This window comes from Carassius auratus, chromosome 14, assembly GCF_003368295.1.
Source record: "Carassius auratus strain Wakin chromosome 14, ASM336829v1, whole genome shotgun sequence".
In the NCBI taxonomy this organism is placed as follows: Eukaryota; Metazoa; Chordata; class Actinopteri; order Cypriniformes; family Cyprinidae; genus Carassius; species Carassius auratus.
This window is the reverse complement of record NC_039256.1, coordinates 24,422,119-24,444,473: the sequence shown is the minus strand read 5'-3', so window position 1 is coordinate 24,444,473 and position 22,355 is coordinate 24,422,119. Positions and strand designations below refer to the sequence as shown.

General features: G+C 36.5%; 1 protein-coding gene and 2 long non-coding RNA genes across 5 annotated transcripts; 2 read left to right on the top strand and 1 right to left on the bottom strand.

Annotated features, from left to right (window-relative positions):
- Nucleotides 1–809: 809 nt before the first annotated feature.
- Nucleotides 810–6,183, top strand: LOC113114101 (neuronal acetylcholine receptor subunit non-alpha-2-like). Its single transcript, XM_026280845.1, has 6 exons — nucleotides 810–1,147; nucleotides 1,794–1,942; nucleotides 3,138–3,182; nucleotides 3,931–4,040; nucleotides 4,136–5,012; nucleotides 5,699–6,183. Exons 1-6 carry the CDS (start codon nucleotides 1,087–1,089, stop codon nucleotides 5,843–5,845), a joined length of 1,389 nt encoding a protein of 462 aa, XP_026136630.1. The 5' UTR covers nucleotides 810–1,086; the 3' UTR covers nucleotides 5,846–6,183.
- On the bottom strand, nucleotides 5,583–13,650 carry LOC113114102 (uncharacterized). 3 transcript variants are annotated; one of them, XR_003293681.1, is made up of 8 exons: nucleotides 13,462–13,650; nucleotides 13,178–13,252; nucleotides 12,837–13,019; nucleotides 12,660–12,751; nucleotides 7,644–7,743; nucleotides 6,687–6,783; nucleotides 6,463–6,588; nucleotides 5,583–5,847 (listed from the first exon to the last, which is right to left on the bottom strand). It is a non-coding gene; the product is annotated as an uncharacterized LOC113114102 (long non-coding RNA). The 3 variants fall into 3 exon arrangements; XR_003293682.1 differs by lacking the exon at nucleotides 5,583–5,847 and adding an exon at nucleotides 5,865–6,277; XR_003293680.1 differs by lacking the exon at nucleotides 5,583–5,847 and having other exon boundaries at nucleotides 5,865–6,588.
- A 2,624-nt stretch (nucleotides 13,651–16,274) lies between these two features.
- LOC113114100 (uncharacterized) lies at nucleotides 16,275–18,265 on the top strand. Its single transcript, XR_003293679.1, has 4 exons — nucleotides 16,275–16,441; nucleotides 16,611–16,663; nucleotides 17,658–17,944; nucleotides 18,131–18,265. It is a non-coding gene; the product is annotated as an uncharacterized LOC113114100 (long non-coding RNA).
- The last annotated feature ends 4,090 nt before the right edge of the window (nucleotides 18,266–22,355 follow it).

The following is a 22,355-nucleotide window of genomic DNA, read 5'->3' as shown; positions in this document are numbered from 1 at the left end:
GAGTTCTGATGTATATTAGACATTTGACCATGTTTTAATGTGAAGTTTAATCTCATGTTTGAATAATTGAGAATCACATGCAATGGCATGAGGGAAAAGTGACACAGACCCTCTCGGAGGCCACAGCTGGTTCCAACTGGAGCAGAAAATCATCTGAGCTCAGACAGTAGCTATGAACGCTGAGGAGATATGTTTGCCCGAGCTGCTGCTTGGACTCAATGTGAGTGTTCACACTAGAGATTCAGCTGTTTTTATTTCAGTACGTCTGTGAGATTGTAGACAAACACATTATAGGCCAGTGCATATTGTTACCAAGACTAAGTTAGATTTCACCTTTATATAGCCAAAATAAGAAAGATAGAAAAATAAATCCAAAGCTGTAGAAAAAAATTCAAACAGTACTTGCTGCATACTTTTATACAATATACTATACTTCCTGAAAATCAGTTTTGTAGTTTAAGTGATGGAAAATGGGTTGACAGCTATAAATGTACGTTGAGACTGTCTTATGATTTACATAAGATACAAATATCATTTGAGATACATAGAGTATTTAAAGGTGTATTATTATTTAATATATTAATATGGCTTCTCTCTCTCTCTCTCTCTCTCTCTCTCTCTCTCTATATATATATATATATATATATATATAAACTTCATTTTACCAACTGAGCTATTTTATCACTAATTTTTTTAAATCTTTTTTTTTTGTTTGTTTTTTTTTTTTTTACTTAACTTTATGCCGTTTTCTCACGTTCACTGGAACTGTGAGGAACTGTGCTGTTGGCCACCGTGGCCAAAGAGTGACAATTACAATTACACTGTGCAGCATTTTCTGAGTATGTTGATCTATTTCCTGAAGCGATGCATTCATCTGTCCCTTTAAACTGACACGCACGCGCGGGACTCGAGCGCGCGAGCGCGCGCCTGGATGAATTCCAGCTAGGAGTGATCTACTCTCATCCCCTGCTTTACAATGGTCTAGTATTCACAACAAATAACTACCACAAACTTTTGTCGCTTGTTACGAAAAGTTTTTTTTATTTATTTTAGCTGGTGTTACGCAATATCAAACTTTCTCTCAAAATGACTCTGGCAGTCATTGGTCTTTTTACCCTGTTTACCAGCATCATCGCCATCACGCCTGGTAAGTAAACAATCACTGTCTCTTTCTGCCCTACAAAGTTATTTCAATGTTTGTTATCAACATTTTTAGTTTTTGAGTTATGGACTATAATGCATTTAAAGAGTTTAAAACCATTTAGAGTATTATTTGAAATCAATATGTAATGGATAATTGTGTTATCAAAATGATTTATGTTCCCTTCTTCCTTGCGTGCCACAGTTTGCAGTAAAGACATAATGAGTCGTTGAACAAAGTTTTGAATTGTGTCAGCAATAACACTCTGCGAATTATAAGAAATCGTATCATGATTATTTATTATTTATTTACTTAAATTTCAACTCAAAATGTAATTTGTTCGTTGTTTAGTTGAGTGCATTTGTCCTCAGTTGAGGTCAGTAAACAATTAGTGAAGGGCGTATAGAGCGGACTTCTGCTGACTGTCATGTCTATGGAGTGTTTGGTTTCTGTCTGTCCTTGTCTGTATGTCATTACACTTAGTGTACTCTATTCATATGACTCACTTTTATAGCACAGCCATTTTGTAGGTAATTAAAGCACAAACACTGTTATTTCAGCTATATAGGTCACATAAACAATGGTTTTAAGCTGTGAGAAGTTACATCAATGATGTAATAAGATAATGATGATGATATGTGTGTTTTGGCAGCTAGAGAGTTTGTATCTCTTGCAGAAAGAGAAGATGCTCTTCTTAGGGAGTTGTTTCAGGGGTACCAGCGCTGGGTCAGGCCGGTTCAGCATGCAAACCACTCTGTGAAGGTCCGCTTTGGATTGAAGATATCTCAGCTAGTGGATGTGGTAAGACAAAAGTACAGAATCAGAATTTTTAAACTTAATTTTAAAGCTTAGCTTTGACAATCCTTGGTTGGTCTCTGTCCATGGTGCTGAAACACAACAAATGGATCTGTCCATGGTTTTGAAAACCATTGACATTTGAAACCAGTTTATTTCTGTATATTAGGCATATGTTAGGGGCATCTGCTTCTTTAGTCTATATATAGAAAATATTGCCTTACTGCAGTTCAGATCTATATTTTCCCCCCATCTCCTGGATTTATTCTGCCTTACTTTTTCTTTGAAAGGTTTTTGTTGTTCAGAGGACTCGTGTGATAGGAGGTTGAATTATTAAAAGAGCAGAGATCCAGAGAGCTGTAGAATCTTTAACAGTGTGCACTCACAAAAATCCATTGGTGTACTATTTCCCTCTGTGATTAAATTATTCAAAGTAAACTGATAGTAATTCAGCATTTTTTATGAAAATGTATTTGGTAAGCAAATGCTGCAGGTATTCAATTCAGCAAATAGACAGAAACACACTAACATTCAACGCAGTAGAGATCTAAGCTGCTTTGAGCCTGAATGAGTACATTATGTGTTTTCTTGGTAAAACTTGTTTCAATGTAAGATTTAAATTCTGCATGAAATCCATCAGCATTATAAAGCATTTTATTCATGCTTAAAAAAGCAATAAACACCCAAAATATTAAGTGCACCATCAAGTATGTGTTGTTCCTCTCAATGATAATAATCAAACCATGATGACGTCAACTTACTGTTGCAACATTGTAATGTGATTTACTTGATAAGGGCTCAGATGTGCCTGTTTGATATTATTGATTTAAAACCTACCTAAAGGCACAGGTGCCCAAGAGCCTCGTAATTCAGAGTATTAGATGGGTTTAAAAGTGGTTATGCTGGACGTTTATCAAAAGATATAGCCAATGATTTTGAGGGCTATGGAAAATAAATAAGGACAGCTATTATTATGTGGGCTGAGTCACCCCTCTCAGCACGGCTCTTCCTCAAATATCTCATAATCTCAAGACAAATGGGTAATAATATAAACCTGTTTGATGAAAAGTCTTTACCCAGTTTGGTTCTTTATGCTGCTTATTCTGTTTTACAGCATACTTTAGAATTAATTAATTTTCTCTGTATCTTATGACATTATCTTTCTTTCCATTTTTCTTTCTTTCTCTGTTTATGAATTTAGGATGAGAAAAACCAACTCATGACAACTAATGTGTGGCTATGGCAGGTATGTAACCATAAGCATCACTGTAAAAATGGTCTGGGAATTGTCTAGGGGAAAAAAATGGATACAATAACATCTTAATTAGTTAAGTTTATTATCAGTTAGTATAAAAATAATAATAAAAACCTACCTACCTTCTAATGGCTTGGTTTTTTCTTTTGTTAGTTTGATCGCTTGTATTGTCTTCATTTATTAGTCACTTTGGATAAAAGCTTTTGCTAAATGACTAAATGTAAATGTAAAATTAAAATGAAAAATATAATATGAAAAAAAAAACTATAATTGTATCTCAATTATCTTTTTTCTTTATAATTAATGCAAAATTGTGACCCTGGACCAACCAGTCTTAAGTATCAATTTCTGAGATTAACATATCATCTGAAAGCTTTCCATTGATGTATGGTTTGTTAGGATCGGATGATATTTGGCAAAGATACAACTATTTGAAAATCTGGAATGTGAGAGTGCAAAAAAAAGTCAAAATACTAAGAAAATCACCTTTGAAGTTGTCCAAATGAATTCTTAGCAATGCATATTACTAATCAAAAATTAAGTTTTTAAATATTTATGGTAGGAAATGTAAAAAATTTCTTCATGGAACATGATCTTTACTCAATATCCTAAAGATTATTAGCATAAAAGAAAAATCAGTCATTTTGATAGAATATTTTTTTGGGTATTGCTAAAAATATACCCCAGCGACTTAAGACTGGTTTTGTGGTCCAGGCTCACAATTATAATTTTTCTTAAGGAATGGCTGGATTATAAACTGCGATGGAACCCTGAGAACTATGGTGGCATCACCTCTATAAGGGTCCCGTCAGAGAGCATCTGGCTCCCAGACATTGTTTTATATGAAAAGTAAGTTTGTGCAATTGGTGTGGATATCACTTGTAACAAGAATGACTTATTTTGGAATATTAAGATATTAACATATGCTTCATGACCATTTTTAGTGCTGATGGACGTTTTGAAGGCTCACTTATGACCAAAGCCATCGTGCGGTACAACGGCATGATCACATGGACGCCTCCTGCCAGCTACAAGTCCGCCTGCACCATGGATGTGACCTTTTTCCCATTCGATCGGCAGAACTGCTCTATGAAGTTTGGCTCTTGGACATATGATGGAAACATGGTCAAACTAGTCCTCATCAACCAGCAGGTGGACCGAAGCGACTTCTTTGATAACGGCGAGTGGGAGATTCTCAGCGCCACTGGTGTCAAAGGCAGTCGGCAAGACAGCCACCTCTCCTACCCCTACATCACGTACTCGTTCATCTTGAAACGTCTTCCTCTCTTCTACACACTCTTCCTCATTATTCCCTGCCTGGGCTTGTCCTTCCTAACAGTGCTGGTCTTCTACCTGCCCTCTGATGAAGGGGAAAAAGTCTCTCTCTCCACCTCCGTCCTGGTGTCCCTCACTGTGTTCCTTCTCGTCATCGAGGAGATCATCCCTTCTTCTTCCAAGGTTATCCCGCTGATTGGAGAGTACCTGCTTTTTATCATGATTTTTGTCACTCTCTCCATCATCGTGACCATTTTTGTGATCAACGTCCACCACCGCTCTTCAGCTACTTACCATCCCATGTCTCCGTGGGTGCGTTCGCTGTTTCTCCAGCGGCTGCCTCATTTGCTCTGCATGAGGGGAAACACAGACCGCTATCATTACCCAGAGCTGGAGCCTCACAGCCCTGACCTTAAGCCCAGGAACAAGAAAGGGCCACCTGGCCCTGAAGGAGAAGGTCAAGCTCTGATTAATCTGCTGGAGCAGGCTACCAACTCGGTTCGCTACATCTCACGCCACATTAAGAAGGAGCATTTTATTAGGGAGGTAAGGACTTGAAGATGTCTTGAGATGAAGGTAAAGTGAAGTTTCTAGTGAATGGCTATATTTCTAAATAAAAAAAATTAACCATTTCTAGACAAACACAAGTTTAAGGTCGTTTAAAATACTTACATCATGTTACACTGAAGACTGGTGTACTGGCTGTTGAAAAATTTAATGTTTCCATCACAGGAATAAATAATATGTCACTATATATATATATATATATATATATATATATATATATATATATATATATATATATATATATATAAAACAAATAATATATATATATATATATATATATATATATATAAAAAACACAAAATAAATAAATAAATATATATATATATATATATATATATATATATATATATATATATATATATATATATATATATTACAGTATTACTGCTTTAACTGTATTTTTTTGTTGTTGGAAAAATATTTTTTCTTATCCCGATTGATTACAATATATATTTAATGAATATTTGAACTATGTTATTTTACTATATATTTAATGATATTTTGCAGTAATAAAGATGCTCTAGCATACTGTTGATGTTAAGAATGAAGAAAGGAATAAAAATGATATTTATTAGCACTTTTTTAGTGTTGACAATAATTTGATGATGAAGATGCTAGTCTTGACAGTTATGATAATGATAATGGACATTCCTTCTCTTTTCCAGGTAGTTCAGGACTGGAAGTTTGTGGCTCAGGTGTTGGACAGGATTTTTCTCTGGACCTTCCTCACAGTCTCTGTGCTCGGCACCATCCTCATCTTTACACCTGCCCTCAAGATGTTCCTGCGCACACCTCCACCTCCTTCTCCGTGACACTTGAGTCATTCCATTCAAATACATCACATCGCAAAAGGAAATTTTACTCTACCACTAACATTACAGACAGTGCACATTACTATGTAAATGTAATTTGTTCGTTCACTGCATTAAAGACTCAAATGTATGATTAACAATGTAAGATGACCATGTTAAACAAATGTGAAGTTAGCAGAGTAGCATTATTTGTCCTTAGTGATACGTTTAAAACTTTTGTTTGTAGATTATTTAATTATTAATTCTCAAAATTGTATGTACACTCAACATAAAAAACTCACAAAAAAGAAAGAAAAAAAAAACTTATTTTGACTTATGCAAGAAAAAATTAAATCTCCACAGAATTAGAAAACTGCTTTGTCCATCTTCCTGAGAGGACACAACTCTGGTTCCTGTCCTTATTCTTACACATTCAAAATTTAAGCATTCAAACTGAGGAGCAGAAAAACAATACAATTCAATAAAAAAATCACAGCAAATGAATTTTTCAAATGAAAAATGTGTTTTCAAACACATGCAACTACACTAACCCTTTCTAGCTACAATGTAACTATATTATTTAATGCCTATCTTTCTGGTAAACCAAATTAGTTTCGAGATGATGAGTATCACATTACCTTCTTTAACAGGTAGAAGAGAAGACCCAGTAAAAACAGTGCAGTCAATATGCTGAGTAGAATGACCCACCATGGGACTTGACTGAGCAAAGCAGGCTTTCTTTCACGGAAAAATGTTAGCTTCACCTATATTAGTCAAATAAATATTATTTCAGTTAGTTTCATCTAAATGTTGCACAAATAAAAAACTATATAAATGAGTGCTAATCTACAGGACACATAACCTTAATACTGAATGGCTGCATCCCAATATTCTCGCATTAAGAGTCAAAAACGCATCCAGTACTATATCCAAGTAGTTCAATGATCTACAGTATACTCCTGTAAAGAAAAAAAAAACTTGTCAACACTGTTAAACCCCAAAAATGTATCCAATCTCAAGAAAAGGCAATAGACAAGCTAAACCATTATAATTAAGAGTAAACATTTAATTTGAGTCCTCTAAAAAAAGTATAATGTGAACATGTTCCTTTAACAAAAAAATAAAAGTGAAAAAAAAAAAAATAGATACAGAAAGAACAACTGGAACAAGATGGTGCCTGGTGGTGTGTTGGCTGCTTGTCTTGCTCTGTTATGTTTTATTGTTTTTTACTTTTTATGTTGTGTTTACTCCCTCAGTATGGCCAGAGAGATAGATAGATGCATAAGAATCTGAGAAAAGTGACTGACAACCCACTTGGAAAAACCTGACGCTAAGTAAATGTTGACGGAGTGTTTCATTTTGGGGTTAACTATCTCTTTAATGTTAATCAGCGTGAATGTATTTAATCACATACATGAATGTAAAAAAAAAAAAAAAAAAAAAAAAACCCAGAGGAAAGCATTTGATAACCTATTCAAGGTAAAAATTATTTTTTTAACTTTATTAATTCAAACACATCTCTTATAGTTAATTATAGTTTGTCAATAACACTTCATATTGCTACCATAAATTTCAAATGTTGAGGACTATTGTTACATTTATCAACATAGATTGAGCTAGCAGCAAAAATATTTTTTTGGTGTGTAGCTCAAATTACTTTAAATTTAAATGGCAAATATCCCACATTAAGCCTTGCAGTTTGAGTTCTGCTTAAAATAATCAGTTGGGTTGAACTTTCAACTTACTGTAATGAGCTTTCCTTAATATTTTAGTCGATTTATTAAGTCTTATATTGCAGAGAAAAGTGCAGCAACTGTACCTCAAGAAAAGTATTGTTCCACAATTGAAACGTCTGTAGTGCTGTCCACTGCCTCAAGAGGGCACTTTATCTCCACGCATCTGAAGTCATCAGCACATGTCTGGGTGAAAGGTAGAAGATGTGAAAGGTAGAAAATCATTTGCAAGAATGACAAACTTAAGTACCTTAAAACCTTTGATAAACATTTTAAAGACACTAGTATAACTACAGATAGTAGTGAAAAGATAAAGTTACCAGGGTTTTATACTTTCTTTTATTGCCCGAAAGGAAAGTAAATCAGAAGAGACAAGAGCCTTCAGGCTTGATTCATGCTCTACTTCACACCATCCTCTGGATGATGCCTAAAGAGTGAGCATTGGAAACATTATGGACCTCTCCCACAATGCTGTAGAAGGAATTTATCATATATCAAATACAGAAAGCTGCAAAGTACAACCAGTGACAGCTGAAGTTAATAAATTATCATTATTTAAATTTATATCTCATGAAGGAACTACATTGGTAATTCAGAGTGGGTTGATTTCATCTGCTGGCATGCAGTGAATAATATTTTTTCGATGATCCTTGATCTTCACAAGGTGCAGGAGCTGTTTTCCATCCTTGGTTGCATTTGGCCACTGAACATTCATCACAACAGAACCGAAGGACTTCAGAGGCCGACCAATGTTACTGATCTGACACTGATGAACATTTTCACAAAATCAACAGGGTTTCAATTACAATGGACTCTTTATGTAAATAAAATACACTGCCAAATTCTGCACATTCACAGACTCTCTCTGTGACAAGCTGCTGAGGTATAAATACGCTAATACATAGAATACTATCAGCAAAATATTATTATAATCATTATTATAATTCATTTGTTAAGTCTAGATATTGAAAGAGCTTATACCAGATTGAATTAAGGGTGTCATATGACATGAATAATAATGATAATGAATAATAAAGCATAGTAATTCATTACTGTAACTTTAAGGAGGCTGAAACACCAACCCTGAACTCATTTTGAACAAAGAGCTGATTTCATCGCTTTCAGATCTTTTACTTCTCCTCAAAAGAACAACTAGGGTTAGCATGACTACAAAGACAAAATACATCAGAAAAAAACAAGCATTCTGTTATTTAGAGAACAGCAGAGTTTTAAATACTTTAAATCCCAAGCATCACAGAATCCATATTAATACATTGTACACTACCAGTCAGTAAGATTTTAAAAATGTTTTTAAAAGATCTCTCATGACCACACCTAGGCTACATCAATTAGACCAAAAATAGACAATAAATTTTTTTATAATAAATTATATTATTATTAATATTTTTTTTTTAAATCAACATTGATTAACAGAAAGTTCAAAAGAACAGCATTTATTTGAAATGAATAAATGTCTTTACTGTTACTTTTGACAATTTAATGTGTCCTTGAAATTAACATTTTTGCTTTAAATTGATCAAAAAGAGACAATAAATATATTTATAATGTTACAATATATATATATATATATATATATATATATATATATATATATATATATATATATATATATATATATATATATATATATCAGATAAATGTTTTTCTTCTGATTTCTATTAAACAAAGAAACCTGAACAAATTATACTAAGCTGTTTTCAACATAATATTAATATTAATAATAATAATAATAATAATAATGTTTTTTTTTTTTTAGCAGTAAATCAGAATATTTGAATGATTTCTGAAGGATCATGTGACACTGAAGACTGGAGGAATAATGCTGAAAATTCAGCTTTGAAAATAGCAAGAATAAATTACATTTTAAAATCAATTTAAATAGAAAAGTTATTTGAAATAGTAAAAAAAATACAATATTACTGCTTTTGCTGTATTTTGGATGAAATAAATGCAGGCTTGGTGAGCAGAAGAAATAAAAAAAGGAGTGGAAGTGTTTCAGAGAAACTCTGAAAAGCGCGCTGCAGGAACATCAGTGAATGCTAGCCAGCCACATAAATTCAAGGCAGTAGGCTAAGCTCATTGGCTGCATATGATCAATCAGCTTGTGCCAAATCGTTTAACAATCTGAATATCATCGGTTACGTTAACAACCCATGAGTCTGCATGATCTAGAGTTTCATGACTAAACTATTAATTTGTGCAATAATAGCTCTCATGTCTCATGTCGGTGGGCAAATGCGCTATCAGAACTTATTTCTACAGCGATTTTTTTTTATTTTGGTCGCACATGCGGACGTGCGGACCACTTATGTGCACCAAATGTGACTTCACTATGGTAAAAAACAAAACATTGTCAAGCTTTTTGATACAAACTTACCATGAATTACACAGAAATTTGTTTTTAGTAAAATGGGACACTTACTACTCTTCTTTAGGCTAAACTGATGATAGCTGCAGAAATTCTGGAAACGTCACAGAAAGTTAGTTCTGGTGTACATCATCTCCACCTATGTTAGTTACAGTGACCTACAGGGCAACATTCCTATCACCAGGGGAAATTACAGGAATATAATTTCCTCTTCAACACACAAAGATACAGCCAAATTCAGGAATGAGACGGAAAGATTTTTTCTTTTAAAGCCTATATCACAAAATGTGACCCTGGACAACAAAAGCTTAAAGGAACACTCCACCGTTTTTTTAAATAGGGCTTATTCACATTATTTCCTACATTTAGATAGGTGGGCAAATGCATTTTTGTGTCAGTGCATGCATTGTTTTAGTTTGACTGGGTCGGCGTTAGCTTAGCTTAGCACAATGAATGGAATCCTTTGTTGCCAGCTAGCATGGCCTGAGTAAAAGTGATCAAAAAAATAAAAAAAACCCACCTAATTACTTCTTGTGGCCTGCGTATTCACAACGAGTACAAATAGCGATCCAGATTAACACCAGGCGATTTCCTAGGCAGATATTGACTTGGGACTATATTGTGGGGAAGCACAGGCGAAGCACTGCTACTTCGGCGCAGAGATATCACGCAACACATGAAAACATCAACTCTATGTGAATACAGGTATAATATGGGTCGATCTATACATGCGTCATGATTAAAATAATCACTTACTCTGTGGACAGCTGTCCATTTGGTCCATTCGGCGTGGGGCGTTTATTCCAGTTCACTTTGTCACACCGGAAAAAAAATCGAGTACTGCAGAATGGATCAGCGCCGTGAAATCCTCTGTAGATGTGACACAACTTCGGGCACGCTCATCTTGATCTGACGTGTTGAGCCTGGTCATCAATGGCAAAAACATGTCCCTCTCTCTACAGCAAAGACACTCTATTTCCGTCAGCATAGATTGGCATATTCCCCCACATTCACACCACCAGTTCATGTTGGCTCTCATCCTCACGTCCTCAGGCTGTTGAGCGATCGCAACTAATACACGCGCATATAAATTTCACTCGCGGCTGGCTTGACGGTGTTTTTCTGAAGTGCGGCTGGCTTGACCGCAGTCTCCTACTGTCGTTCTATTTCCAAAGCACGCAGCTCGTCTTCTGTAAACTCTGGTTCAAACAGGTATGGTTCTGGTTCTTGACTGTCTGAGAAGTCACCCTTTTCGTCTCTCTCAAAATCAGCCATGTTCATCGCCATTCGTGTACTGTAAGGAAAATAGCCAGGCAGGCAGCTACTATTCACGCCGGTATGTTGACGGAAGTCGTGGGATTTCATGTGTTGCGTGATTCTCTGCCCCGAAGTAGCAGTGCTTCGCCTAAGCAGCAGTGCTTCGCCTGTGCTTCCCCATAATATAGTCCCAAGCCAATATCTGCCTAGGAAATCGCCTAGTGTTAATCTGGATCGCTATTCGTACTCGTTGTGAATACGCAGTCCACAAGAAGTAATTAGGTGGTTTTTTTTTATTTTTTTGATCACTTTTACTCAGGCCATGCTAGCTGGCAACAAAGGATTCCTTTCATTGTGCTAAGCTATACTAACGCCGACCCAGTCAAACTAAAACAATGCATGCACTGACACAAAAATGCATTTGCCCACCTATCTAAATGTAGGAAATAATGTGAATAAGCCCTATTTCAAAAAACGGTGGAGTGTTCCTTTAAGTGTTTATTTTTTGAAATAGAGATTTATACATCATCTGGAAGCTGAATAAATAAGCTTTATATTGGTGTATGGTTTGTTAGGATAATATTTGGCAAAGATACAACTGATATACAACTGAATATCTGGAATATGAGGGTGCAAATAAAATCAAAATACAGAGAAAATCATCTTTAAAATTGTCCAAATAAAGTTAAAAGAAATGCTTATTTCTAATCAAAAAATAAGTTTTGATGTATTTACTGTAGGAAGTTTACAAAATATCTTTACTCAATATCCTAATGATTTTTGGCATAAGAGAAAAATATAATAATTTTGATCATTTTGACCCATATACAATGTTTTTTTTTGGCTATTGCTGAAAATATACCTCAGCGATTTAAGGTTTTGTGGTCCAGGGTCAGAAATGTGCCAGATATGTAGCTAATATGCAAATCTTAATGCGTAATTACCTGAGTATTGCCCCTGAGATATTAAAACTCACAGGTCCATATTTGTCAGTACACGTTTTGAAGTTATAGCAACAAAACACTAGCTTTATACAAACTTCATGCCAAATATCAATCATGTGCAATTTTTGAGTTGTAGAAAACACATAAGCCCTAAATCATGCACAAGTCACATAGACAGTGGCTTTACATGGCTAGAGGGTCACATTTGTCTTGTTGTTGGTCTCTGGTGCAGAACATATACTCAAGCTGCAGGTTACTCTGACAAATGTTGTCACTTCCACAGGCATTTCTAAATTTCACAAAGACCACTCGTGAACGAAGACCCCTCTCTATCCACAATGTATCAGCCTTTAACGTGTGCTTGATCCCTGCAGAAAAGTGACCTATCAGATGTGATTCAAATGCTACAGAAATTGTTCTGGCAAGTTATTTTATAACTAATCAAACACAACACATTTTCACTTATTTTGACATTTTATGACAAGTTTATACATGTAACTCCTTTTACAAACCTCTGGTTTTTGATGAGGCTCTGCAGCTGAACCATGACATATGTACACCCGACTTCTCCCTGTATCCTCATTAGGAGCACTCACTGCAAAATCTGTTAATCAGAAAGCATCATCTGTCAGAAGCATTGTAAAGCTGAGGCCCAAGACTGAAGTAAAAAAATAAACCTTTTATTCAACCTTGGTATCCATCTTGGTTGATATCCCCAATATGAGCCACTGCTAGTCCAAACATGGAGTCCATTTTCCCATATAGACACACTGGTTGTATTTGGTTCCAGCGCTGCCCTTTGGCTTGGTTGATGAAAACATACACAGCTTTTCCTACATCTTCATCAATGCTTATTTTGGAGATCATCCCACCTGAAGCATTGCAGACATTAACTCCCTAATCAACTGTGTTTTGTTAAGGTATAATGCCTTTATTACTGATACATTTTTTTACGATCCTCACATCCTTTACTTACTGATAAACTATTAACAATATGTGTTAAAGTAACAATAAGTAAAGCACAACCAACCTTCTTTATCAACAGAAATACGTTCACAATTATCAGATAGGCAATGCTTTAGCAAGAGGGGCTCCAATCAGCAATCTGGAGAGGAAAGTGTTGTCCATAGATAGATAGATAGATAGATTAATATTTCAATAATATTAATAAGCATGCAGATAATTATAAAGTGTTAAGATTTAAACTGTTGGATTTCTTTTAAAACATTATGAAACATTTTCTCTAGTCGATCTCTTGTTTGCTTAAAAAAATTAAATAAAATAAAAAACATATAATAAGAACAAGTTTCTCACACTCGCTCCTCTGAAGGTTTAAGCTGATGGTGCATGGCCATAGAAAACCCAAACAAAGAGCCAGCTTCTCCACGCATGTTCATCACGATCTGCGTGTCCAGGTTCAAATACAAAACCTCCACACAAAGCAACCACACGGTCAAGAGGAGAGCCCACTGACTGAACAACATGATGATGGACCTCTCTGGAGCTGGATATGGACTGAGAGATTGTAATATCACCCAGAAGAAAAACTCCCGCTGCAGGAGGGTGCGGCGATGTGACACATTATATAAGCCTTGGCTGATTTACCACCTCAGGGTGGGAACAAGGCCAACTGTAGCCTACAGCAAAGAGAGTTAATCCAGAGTTACCTGCAAAGGAAACCTGGAAACATGCCCTTTTATCCTCAATCATTGCCTGGAAGGCATAGTCAAGTTCTAGATAAAAATCAGCATGTTACAACAGGGCAATATAAAAAGAGAAACATCAACACGTGCAGTTGGGACATATACTAAAGTAGTCGGAATGGAAGCCACAGAGCCATCTTAAAAAAAAATAATAATAATAATACATAAAAAACATCCCTTTGTAAAACTTATATCTTTCTCAATGCCAAATGAAACTGTGCTATTCAACCCCCAACTTTGAAAGTAGGCCTAAATCACTCGCATATGCGACTAAATCTTCACTCTGGGCAACTAAATCATGTTTAATATAAGCCAATGGCTAATGAATTCTAATATTTTACTCTCCAGTGTGTGATTTGAGGCTAGGTATAAGTTTAGTACAGGTAGGCTATATATTTTCACTCGCCGAACACACTCTTGCTGAGCGATTCAGAGGTTTACTTTCTATCAAGCGATCTGTGCTATTTTTCAGTTCATCTCAAAGGATTTGTATGGGATCAGATTCCCGCAAAATGTATTCATGTAAATTAAATGTAAAATGTGTTCATGTAAATTAGGGTGGGCCTAAGCTTCAACATTGGTCCACAAGTTCTAAATTGACAGCTCCTCCTCTAGCCAATCAGTCTTGTACTTGTACGAAAATGGATAACTGTCATCTGAGAAACATATTTCCATTCAGGACATTGTGTGTCTTACTGTCACTGCTGTACGCCTACCTGGTGATCCGTTAATGTTAAATCTGTAAATTAATTTTGAATTAATGTAATGTATTTTGGATTAATGTAATGAAACGCACTGTGCGTACCATTAGTGCTCAGATTGACCTGAGATTTGCCCTGCAATCAATCATTTCAGCAGTTATTAACCAGCAAGCAATTTTGCATTTAAAATATGTCTATTAGCCATCTAAACATAGCTACAAACAGTCGCTACTATTACACATTATTAAAGAAATCCTATCACATTTATGGCAAATAACATCACAAAGCCCATGGTGACCCTGCTGACAAAAACATTAGAAACCTTGTAAGGGAAACAGGTCAATTTAGCTCAAAGGGAATCATTTAAGATTTTAAAGGGAATTTGAACAGAATCACTGTTTCACGGCTGTTCACGGAGACGCGCCTGCGGTTCAGTGAACGAGCCGTTTAACATCAAATCTGCGCTGGATACTAATATCCAAACTACTATCAATTAGCACAGTAACAAGATCGGCAGTTTAAGACATTAACTTGTAAGCACAAAACACAAGATACTTCTCTTTTCAATATGAATAAGGCTTTATTAGATAAATCTAAGACATATAAACTAATCTAACACATAAACGCACGCACTCACACATTCACACAAGTTGCAGGAAGATCGAAAGTTAGGAAAATATGAGTTTAAGAGAATGGAAATATGGAATTCCGAGTTTACAGCAATACGTTAAATTGCATAGACATGAACAACCATCAATCACGTAATTAGCCCTTGCATTGAGTTCCTCAATGTGACTAAAATTATATTAGATACACCAGCACAACAAATATCTGGGGATACGTTGCCTTCGTTTCCTGTGAAAGGGACTCCCGTTGAAAGGGGTATCCCGGTGTCGCTGATTGGCTGGAAGTTCAGTAGTGAAGTGACGTCTTGGGAAGCCCGTGGTTGTTGGGCGTTGGCTGAAAGTGCAGAGTCGTGTGCGCTGGTCGAAGTTGAACGGGCATCCGAGGTCAGGCGTCGGAGACTCGACGTTACAAAACTTAACTCAGAACACGAAACTCTCAAACGGAAAAGAAAAGAAATAAAGTTTGACGAGACTAGGTTGTGTTCCTTCTCATCGTGGCATAGTAGCAGCAGGCAGGCACGCTGGAACCGCGCTCAAAGAACAATGATGACTAACCGCATGGCTAGATGCTACAAGCTAAAGCTAGGTAGCAAAGCTACAAGCTAAAAGCTAAGAGCAGGCATGACTGATAGCATGAGGAAGGCTGGAACTAAAAGCCGACATGGCTAATAGCAGCAGCTAGGGACTAAAAGCAGACTAAAAAGCAAGGCATGACTGATAGCACAAGCAATGCTAGAACTAAAAGCAAAATTTCATGGGGTCCAAAGTATTTAAACTTCCTTGTTGGCCACCCCTCAAATGTTGCCTTGACCAATCAGATATGGTCTTGGGTCTGGGAATCATAAATCATTTGTTTATCTTACCAAGCATGTGGTTCCTGCCTCGCAGGATCTAATTTTGGACATGATTCCTATAACACAATTATGATATATTTTACAAATAAATGATTGTCAGGACAATATCAAGCAAGAAAATTCGATTATATCAATACTAGACATGACTATGTATCCTATAGTTATCAAAAGACATACACAATAAGTGATTATACATGATAGTCAAATGTGTGGGTTACACATAAATGAATATGGAGTTAACCTTTTCGCACGTAAGTTCTAAAATAGTCAGACCAGCAGTCTGGCGTGAGTTTTTTTCTGCGACCGTTATTTTGCAATCAGTCGCGTTCTAATTTCCATGGAGACGCATGAACCTTGTCATGTGACATTTCAGTCAAAATGGCGCGCACACGATGGATAACCGTCTGCAGGTGAGTAGCTTGAATATTTCGCTTTATTTAATTTTTTTTATTCAAAACCTCTCAAATAATTTGTTAGCGTGTACCGACTATGGTTGAAATGGTTCTGTTTGCTGCCCCCACCCCCTCCCCTCCACTGCTGTGAACTTCGCTTGCACATGGTACTTTGCATCTCCCCCAGAACAGCCGCGTGACAATCCGTGCATCTCCCCCAGAAACGCCGCGTGACAATCGGTAAGTATTAGTATTTAGTTGTTAATTTTATGTTTCATAATCCGTGCATTCAGGAGGTAAAGTCAGGGTTCAGTTGAATTGATACGTTATACATAACGTGAATATACCAAAGCACATATTTGACGTTAAATCAATTTTCTTGTTTGTTTTAGTATATTGCTCACCGAGTTTTATATCTCTCAATTGCAAAGCAAATCAAAAGATGCCATGTTTTAAGCAGAGTAAAGCTACATGGTATGACATTGTTAAATGATATTTTCCTAGCCTACAAAACATTTGAGCAAGCTAATAAGTGAAGTGTGAGTCTATACAATTATTATATTACTATATGGTCACACCTCACTTATCAGCTTGCTCAAATGTTTGTATAGGGAAATATAATTTGATGATGTCATACAATGTAGATTTTACTTTTTTTGTAGAAGTAGTGCAGCTGTGCATATAGCCCAAAAGAATGTATGTTTTGGGCTTCATGTATGTTTTATTAATGTAAAAATAGAAAAAAATATAAATGTTATACCAGTTTTGTATTAAAACAAAAACGTTTATTATCACTATTACAAAACAGAAAACAAATATATTTACAATGACTAACAATTAAAGTATCATAAACAAACACAAAATCTGTAAAAATACTCTGACTTTTGGTAAATGTTTTTGTTTAAAATAAACTATATTATACATACTGGTACCTTTTATATTTAATAATATAATTACAATAAATTATAAAGTATCATCATAAATTCATTAATATAGGCTACTCTGACTTTTTACAGGCTTAATAATGCTTCATGAAAACCAGTCATCATATCCGCTTTGTAAACAAATATAAAAACAAATATGTACAATAAATATTAAACAAAAAACTATAAATATACTGACTTTTAATAAATGGTTTTGTTTAAAGCAAACTATTATACACACTTAATATGATTACAATAAATAATAATTAACAATGTATCATCATGAATTAATATACTTTGACTTTTTACAGGCTTAATAATGCTTCAGTGTGTGGTACTCCTCAAAACACGGGACAGCACACAAGGGAGTGTTGCATGGCACACACATGTGCTTGGTGAGGCGCCTCTGCTTGCCCTTGCGTGTGCTGGAGAGGCAGACCTTGCAGTGCCGCCTGGTCTTGCTGCCCTGGGAAGTGGTCTGAGGGACTTCAGATGGGAAATGCCTGGCTGTAAGGCGCAGAGGAGTGTCCAAGGCAGGACGCCCGCCTTTGGTTGGACCTCGCAATGTGCTGTACTCCTCCAGCAGCCCTCTCATCAGGTTCGTCCTGAATTGTAGGGAGGTGATTACACATGAGCACATCAATAGGAAGTGAGGAGAAAATATTAGTATGTGACAGTGTGGTCTGTTTATTATTGTGAATTTGTTAACACTTTAAATTACATTAATTAAAAATGTTAGCACTTTTTATCTCGTTTATATTTATTTGTATCCATTTCTCACCAGTAATTTGCCGGTAGACGATGTGGCTGTTGAGTAAAACCGTGTCGAGTACATGAAAAAATACTTTCTTGTACCACTTGGTAGACTTTCTGGTGCATTCATGAAAACCAGTCATCATATCAGCTTTGTCAACTGCACACATCTTTTTGTTGTACTCCAGCACACAGACTGGCTTCATCATTGGTTGCCCAGTGAGGTGATCCAGCTTGCCTGTGGCTGCCATACCAGTTGGATGGACTGTGGTAAGGACATGAACATCCCTCTTGTCATGCCATTTTACTGCCAACTGTGACCCATTCTCTTTGAATTCCACCTCACCTTTTTTCATCTTGCAGGTGAACTTTGGCATCCCTTTTCTGTGTCCGCGCACGGTCCCACAAGCTCCAGTGCCAAGTGACAAGAGGTGCTGGAAAAGTATGGGACTACTGTACCAGTTGTCAACATATAGAACATGACATTTGCTTAAGTAAGGTGCTAAGAGTGTCATCACAACGGACCCAGAAATCCCAAGTCCTGGGTAATGTTGGATGTCAGTGGAGGATCCGGTGTAAATGATCATGTCCTCCACATAACCAGTTAGCACATCACACAAAACAAAAAACTTGATCCCAAATCTGTGCCGTTTAGATGGAATGAACTGACGAAATGCCAGCCTGCCTTTCCACTTCATCAGAGACTCATCCACACACAGATCCCTGTATGGCACAAAAATGCGACGAAAAGAGGAGGTGAGCGCAGTGAATATGTGTCTGATTTTTTTCAGCGGCTCATTGGAAACTGCTGTCGCATTGTTTGCAAAGTGAAGACAGCGGAGGAGCAGAAGGAAGCGATCCTGTGAGAACAAAGACCCAAAAAATGGGGTCAAGAGCATGGGGTCTGTGCTCCAGTAATCACGAAGTGATGGTTTTTTGATCACACCCATTAAGAGAACTGACACTAAAAATGTGTACATTTTAGGGATATTTGTTGGAACCCATTTAACCAGCTTCCCTTTCATTTCCTTCTCTTGCAAGTCAGAGGCATAGCGGTTTGTTTCCTCCACAATTTCTCCCATGACATCTTCCGTTAGAAACAATTTAAAACAATTTACCTCACTGGGTGATTCTGGTGGATTTTGCACACCACAGTGCTGGTTGTTAAAATTGCCTGGGCCAGGAGGATAAAAAAGGTTGGTTGCCTTCCACAACAATGAGTTTAATGTTACCTCTTCTGCCTCATTAGGAACTGGTGTCATCTCTTCGTCTTCAAAGTTGTCCAGAGCTTCAAGATTTGGGGGAAGATCCTCATCACTGTCACTCTCTGCCTCGCTGTCAAAAATCTCCTCATCAGAATTAAAAAAAAAATTCCTCAATTTCCTCATTTGTCAGTTTTCTTCTTTTGAATGTATTATCTGTCATTTTCTCTTATGTTGGTGAGCTGGATTAAAGTTGTCTCTTTAAATTACAACAAAGGCGATTGTGAGGTAACGGTGACGTCAGCTTTACATCAGTTGTCAGCGGGAAAAAAAGACTCGCAATCCATGACAGTTAAAATATTTTTATTTTTTTATACAAAATATTTACAAACTTGTAGTTATTAACATCGTTAAATATATGTAAGTTAACTCCTAATGTGGTATTAATTTAAGAAAAAAAAACATGTTTGTTGATCGGTAAGTTATCACATGACGGGCTATGGGCGCCGCCATTATTTGTTTACAACACTGATGGAGAGTTGGACTTAGAGCCTGCTGGATTTACAACATGCAAGATCATCCATGTTTCCCGAAATATATGACTAACCCCCGCTTCACTGCATCTCACGCGACGCTCCTGCTTGACGCTCACACGCTGCTTCTGGAGTGAATGCACTCATTGATTAACATGCACGCACGTCTGAAAAAATACCCGCTGTTCACGCGTAGCTGACACTTGCGTTGTGAAACAGCTGTTATCTACAAGGTATGTGTTTGACTTGAATAAATATTAATATTACATGTTTAAAATGTTCTTTTACTGTTATATATATACATATATATATATATATATATATATATATATATATATATATATATATATATATGAGTGTGCAATAACAACATATATTTCTGTTATTGTGTAGTGTATTTTAAAGTGAATGAAACATAAAATAAACATTAAAATACATTGAACAGTTGTGATAATAATTGTAGCTGAGCACGTCTGTCTCTGGCTCAGTGCCAGTCAAAGCGGGAAAGCAGTGAAAGCTAAAGTTTGAAATTTTGAATTTAGCAGTTGATCACGTGATTTACTGAACGTTCTAATCACACCGGTGTGATCGTACGCTCCAGGGACCAGTCAAGACTGATCACACCGGTGTGATCGTACGTGTCAAAGGGTTAAGCAATGGAATGATTCGTTTATAAGTCTTTTTGAGTTCATTCTGGTCCATATATAATGTACAAAAAGCAGTTTCTTTGCCATTCTCTGGCAAAGGGACTTTTCTGTGAAGACAAAGGTTTAAAGCCCTTCCCCCTTAGGAATTTCAGTCTGGTTCTGCTGGATGGGGGAAGTCAATGCAAGTATTTAACTTGATCTCCTGGGTTTACATGTGATGTCCAGCGTTGCATTTCAATCACGAACAATAAATTTGACAATCTCTTCTTCTAATTAAAATTGTCAATAATTGTTCTATTGGTGTTAATGTTGAAAGCTGTTGTGTGAACAAGTTGGTTGGTTGGTTATCTTGCTTGGTTCCTGTGGCACTAGAACTGATTTATGACTTCCTGAGGAGTTCGGCTCTCGTTTCAATGCACACAGCTCTGATAGACTCTTTAATTTGTCTGGTTCGACTCATTTCTGCTACAACCTTCACAGAAATTTTTATGATTTCCACTACAAATGCAATCAAACACATTACAAAGCATCAACTTTTAACTATTAAAACCATTAAATAGTGTCTTGTAGTGTGTTTTGGTACATATTACAATAGGATTATATGCACAACACGTCAAAGCCTGAAGCAGATGGGCTACAGCAGCAGAAGACCACACAGGGTGCTAAGAATAGGAAGTGGAGGCTACAATTTGCACAGGCTCACCAGAATTAGACAACTGAAGACTGGAAAAACGTTACCTGGTCTGATGAGTCTCAATTTCTGCTCTGACATTCAGATGGTAGGGTCAGAAATTGGCATAAAGAACATTAAAGCATGGATCCATCCTGCCTTGTCTCAATGGTTCTTGGCACACTTTGGGCTCCTTAGTACTTCCAACAGGATAATTCACCATGTCACAAAACTCAAATCATCTCAGACAATGAACATGACAATGAGTTCACTTTACTCAAATGGCCTCCACAGCATGGGCGTAGGTTTAGGGGGGGACGCTAGGTACTAGTCCCTATCAATATTTTGAGATTACAAATTTGTCCCCACCAATATTTAGCAAGCTCATTTGAACTGCTATTTGGATCTTTGCATTGCTATTTGGATCGATTCTAACGGCCAAGATGACGACAGTACAAAAATGCCATAATTTGATTGGCGGCGGGGTATCGGACAAGCTACACGCGTGGGCCGGGACTACTTTTGTGTGCGTGCTTGTGTGTGTACGCGCATGTTGACGACGCCGAAGGTAAGTTACCAGGTTACCACATACAAGGCCAGAGTAAAAACATTTTAATATTCCGGTTTGCCCCTTTTTGTACTTTGTAGATGCCACCCAAGAAGAAAAAAGGGGATATAAGAAGCTTTTTCATAAAGCAGAGTCAGAGTGTAAGTAAGCAAAATAACTAGCTAGCCACAAAAATAAATACTGTTTATAATAGAAAAAGGTTATTATATTTATTTATTTATATTTGTTTCCTTGTTGCTGAGTATTTTTTTGTTAGTGTAAATACTAATGTACATAATGATTTATTTTAATAAAACGTTTGGTTGTTCAGCATTACACAGTCTCAGGTTTTTATTTTTTGAGAGTGCATCTTTGAGATTATACAGTTATACTAGCTCTTTAGGGACAGTATACAGGATGGTATATCGGGGTCAGGATACAATATAATGAAATGAAGTAGATTCACTTCTGTATTGTGTTATTCTGTAGCTGTCAGGATCCTGCCCTGACAGCCCTGTCCATCTTGTCTCTGTTCCATGTTTCTTTGTTTATTTTGTGTCTAAGCACATGGTTCTGTCTTTGTTTGTGTCTGCCACGTGCTCCCCTTGTCCCACCTCCTTGTTACCCCTGGTCACACCCCCTTGTTTAGCCCTTGTC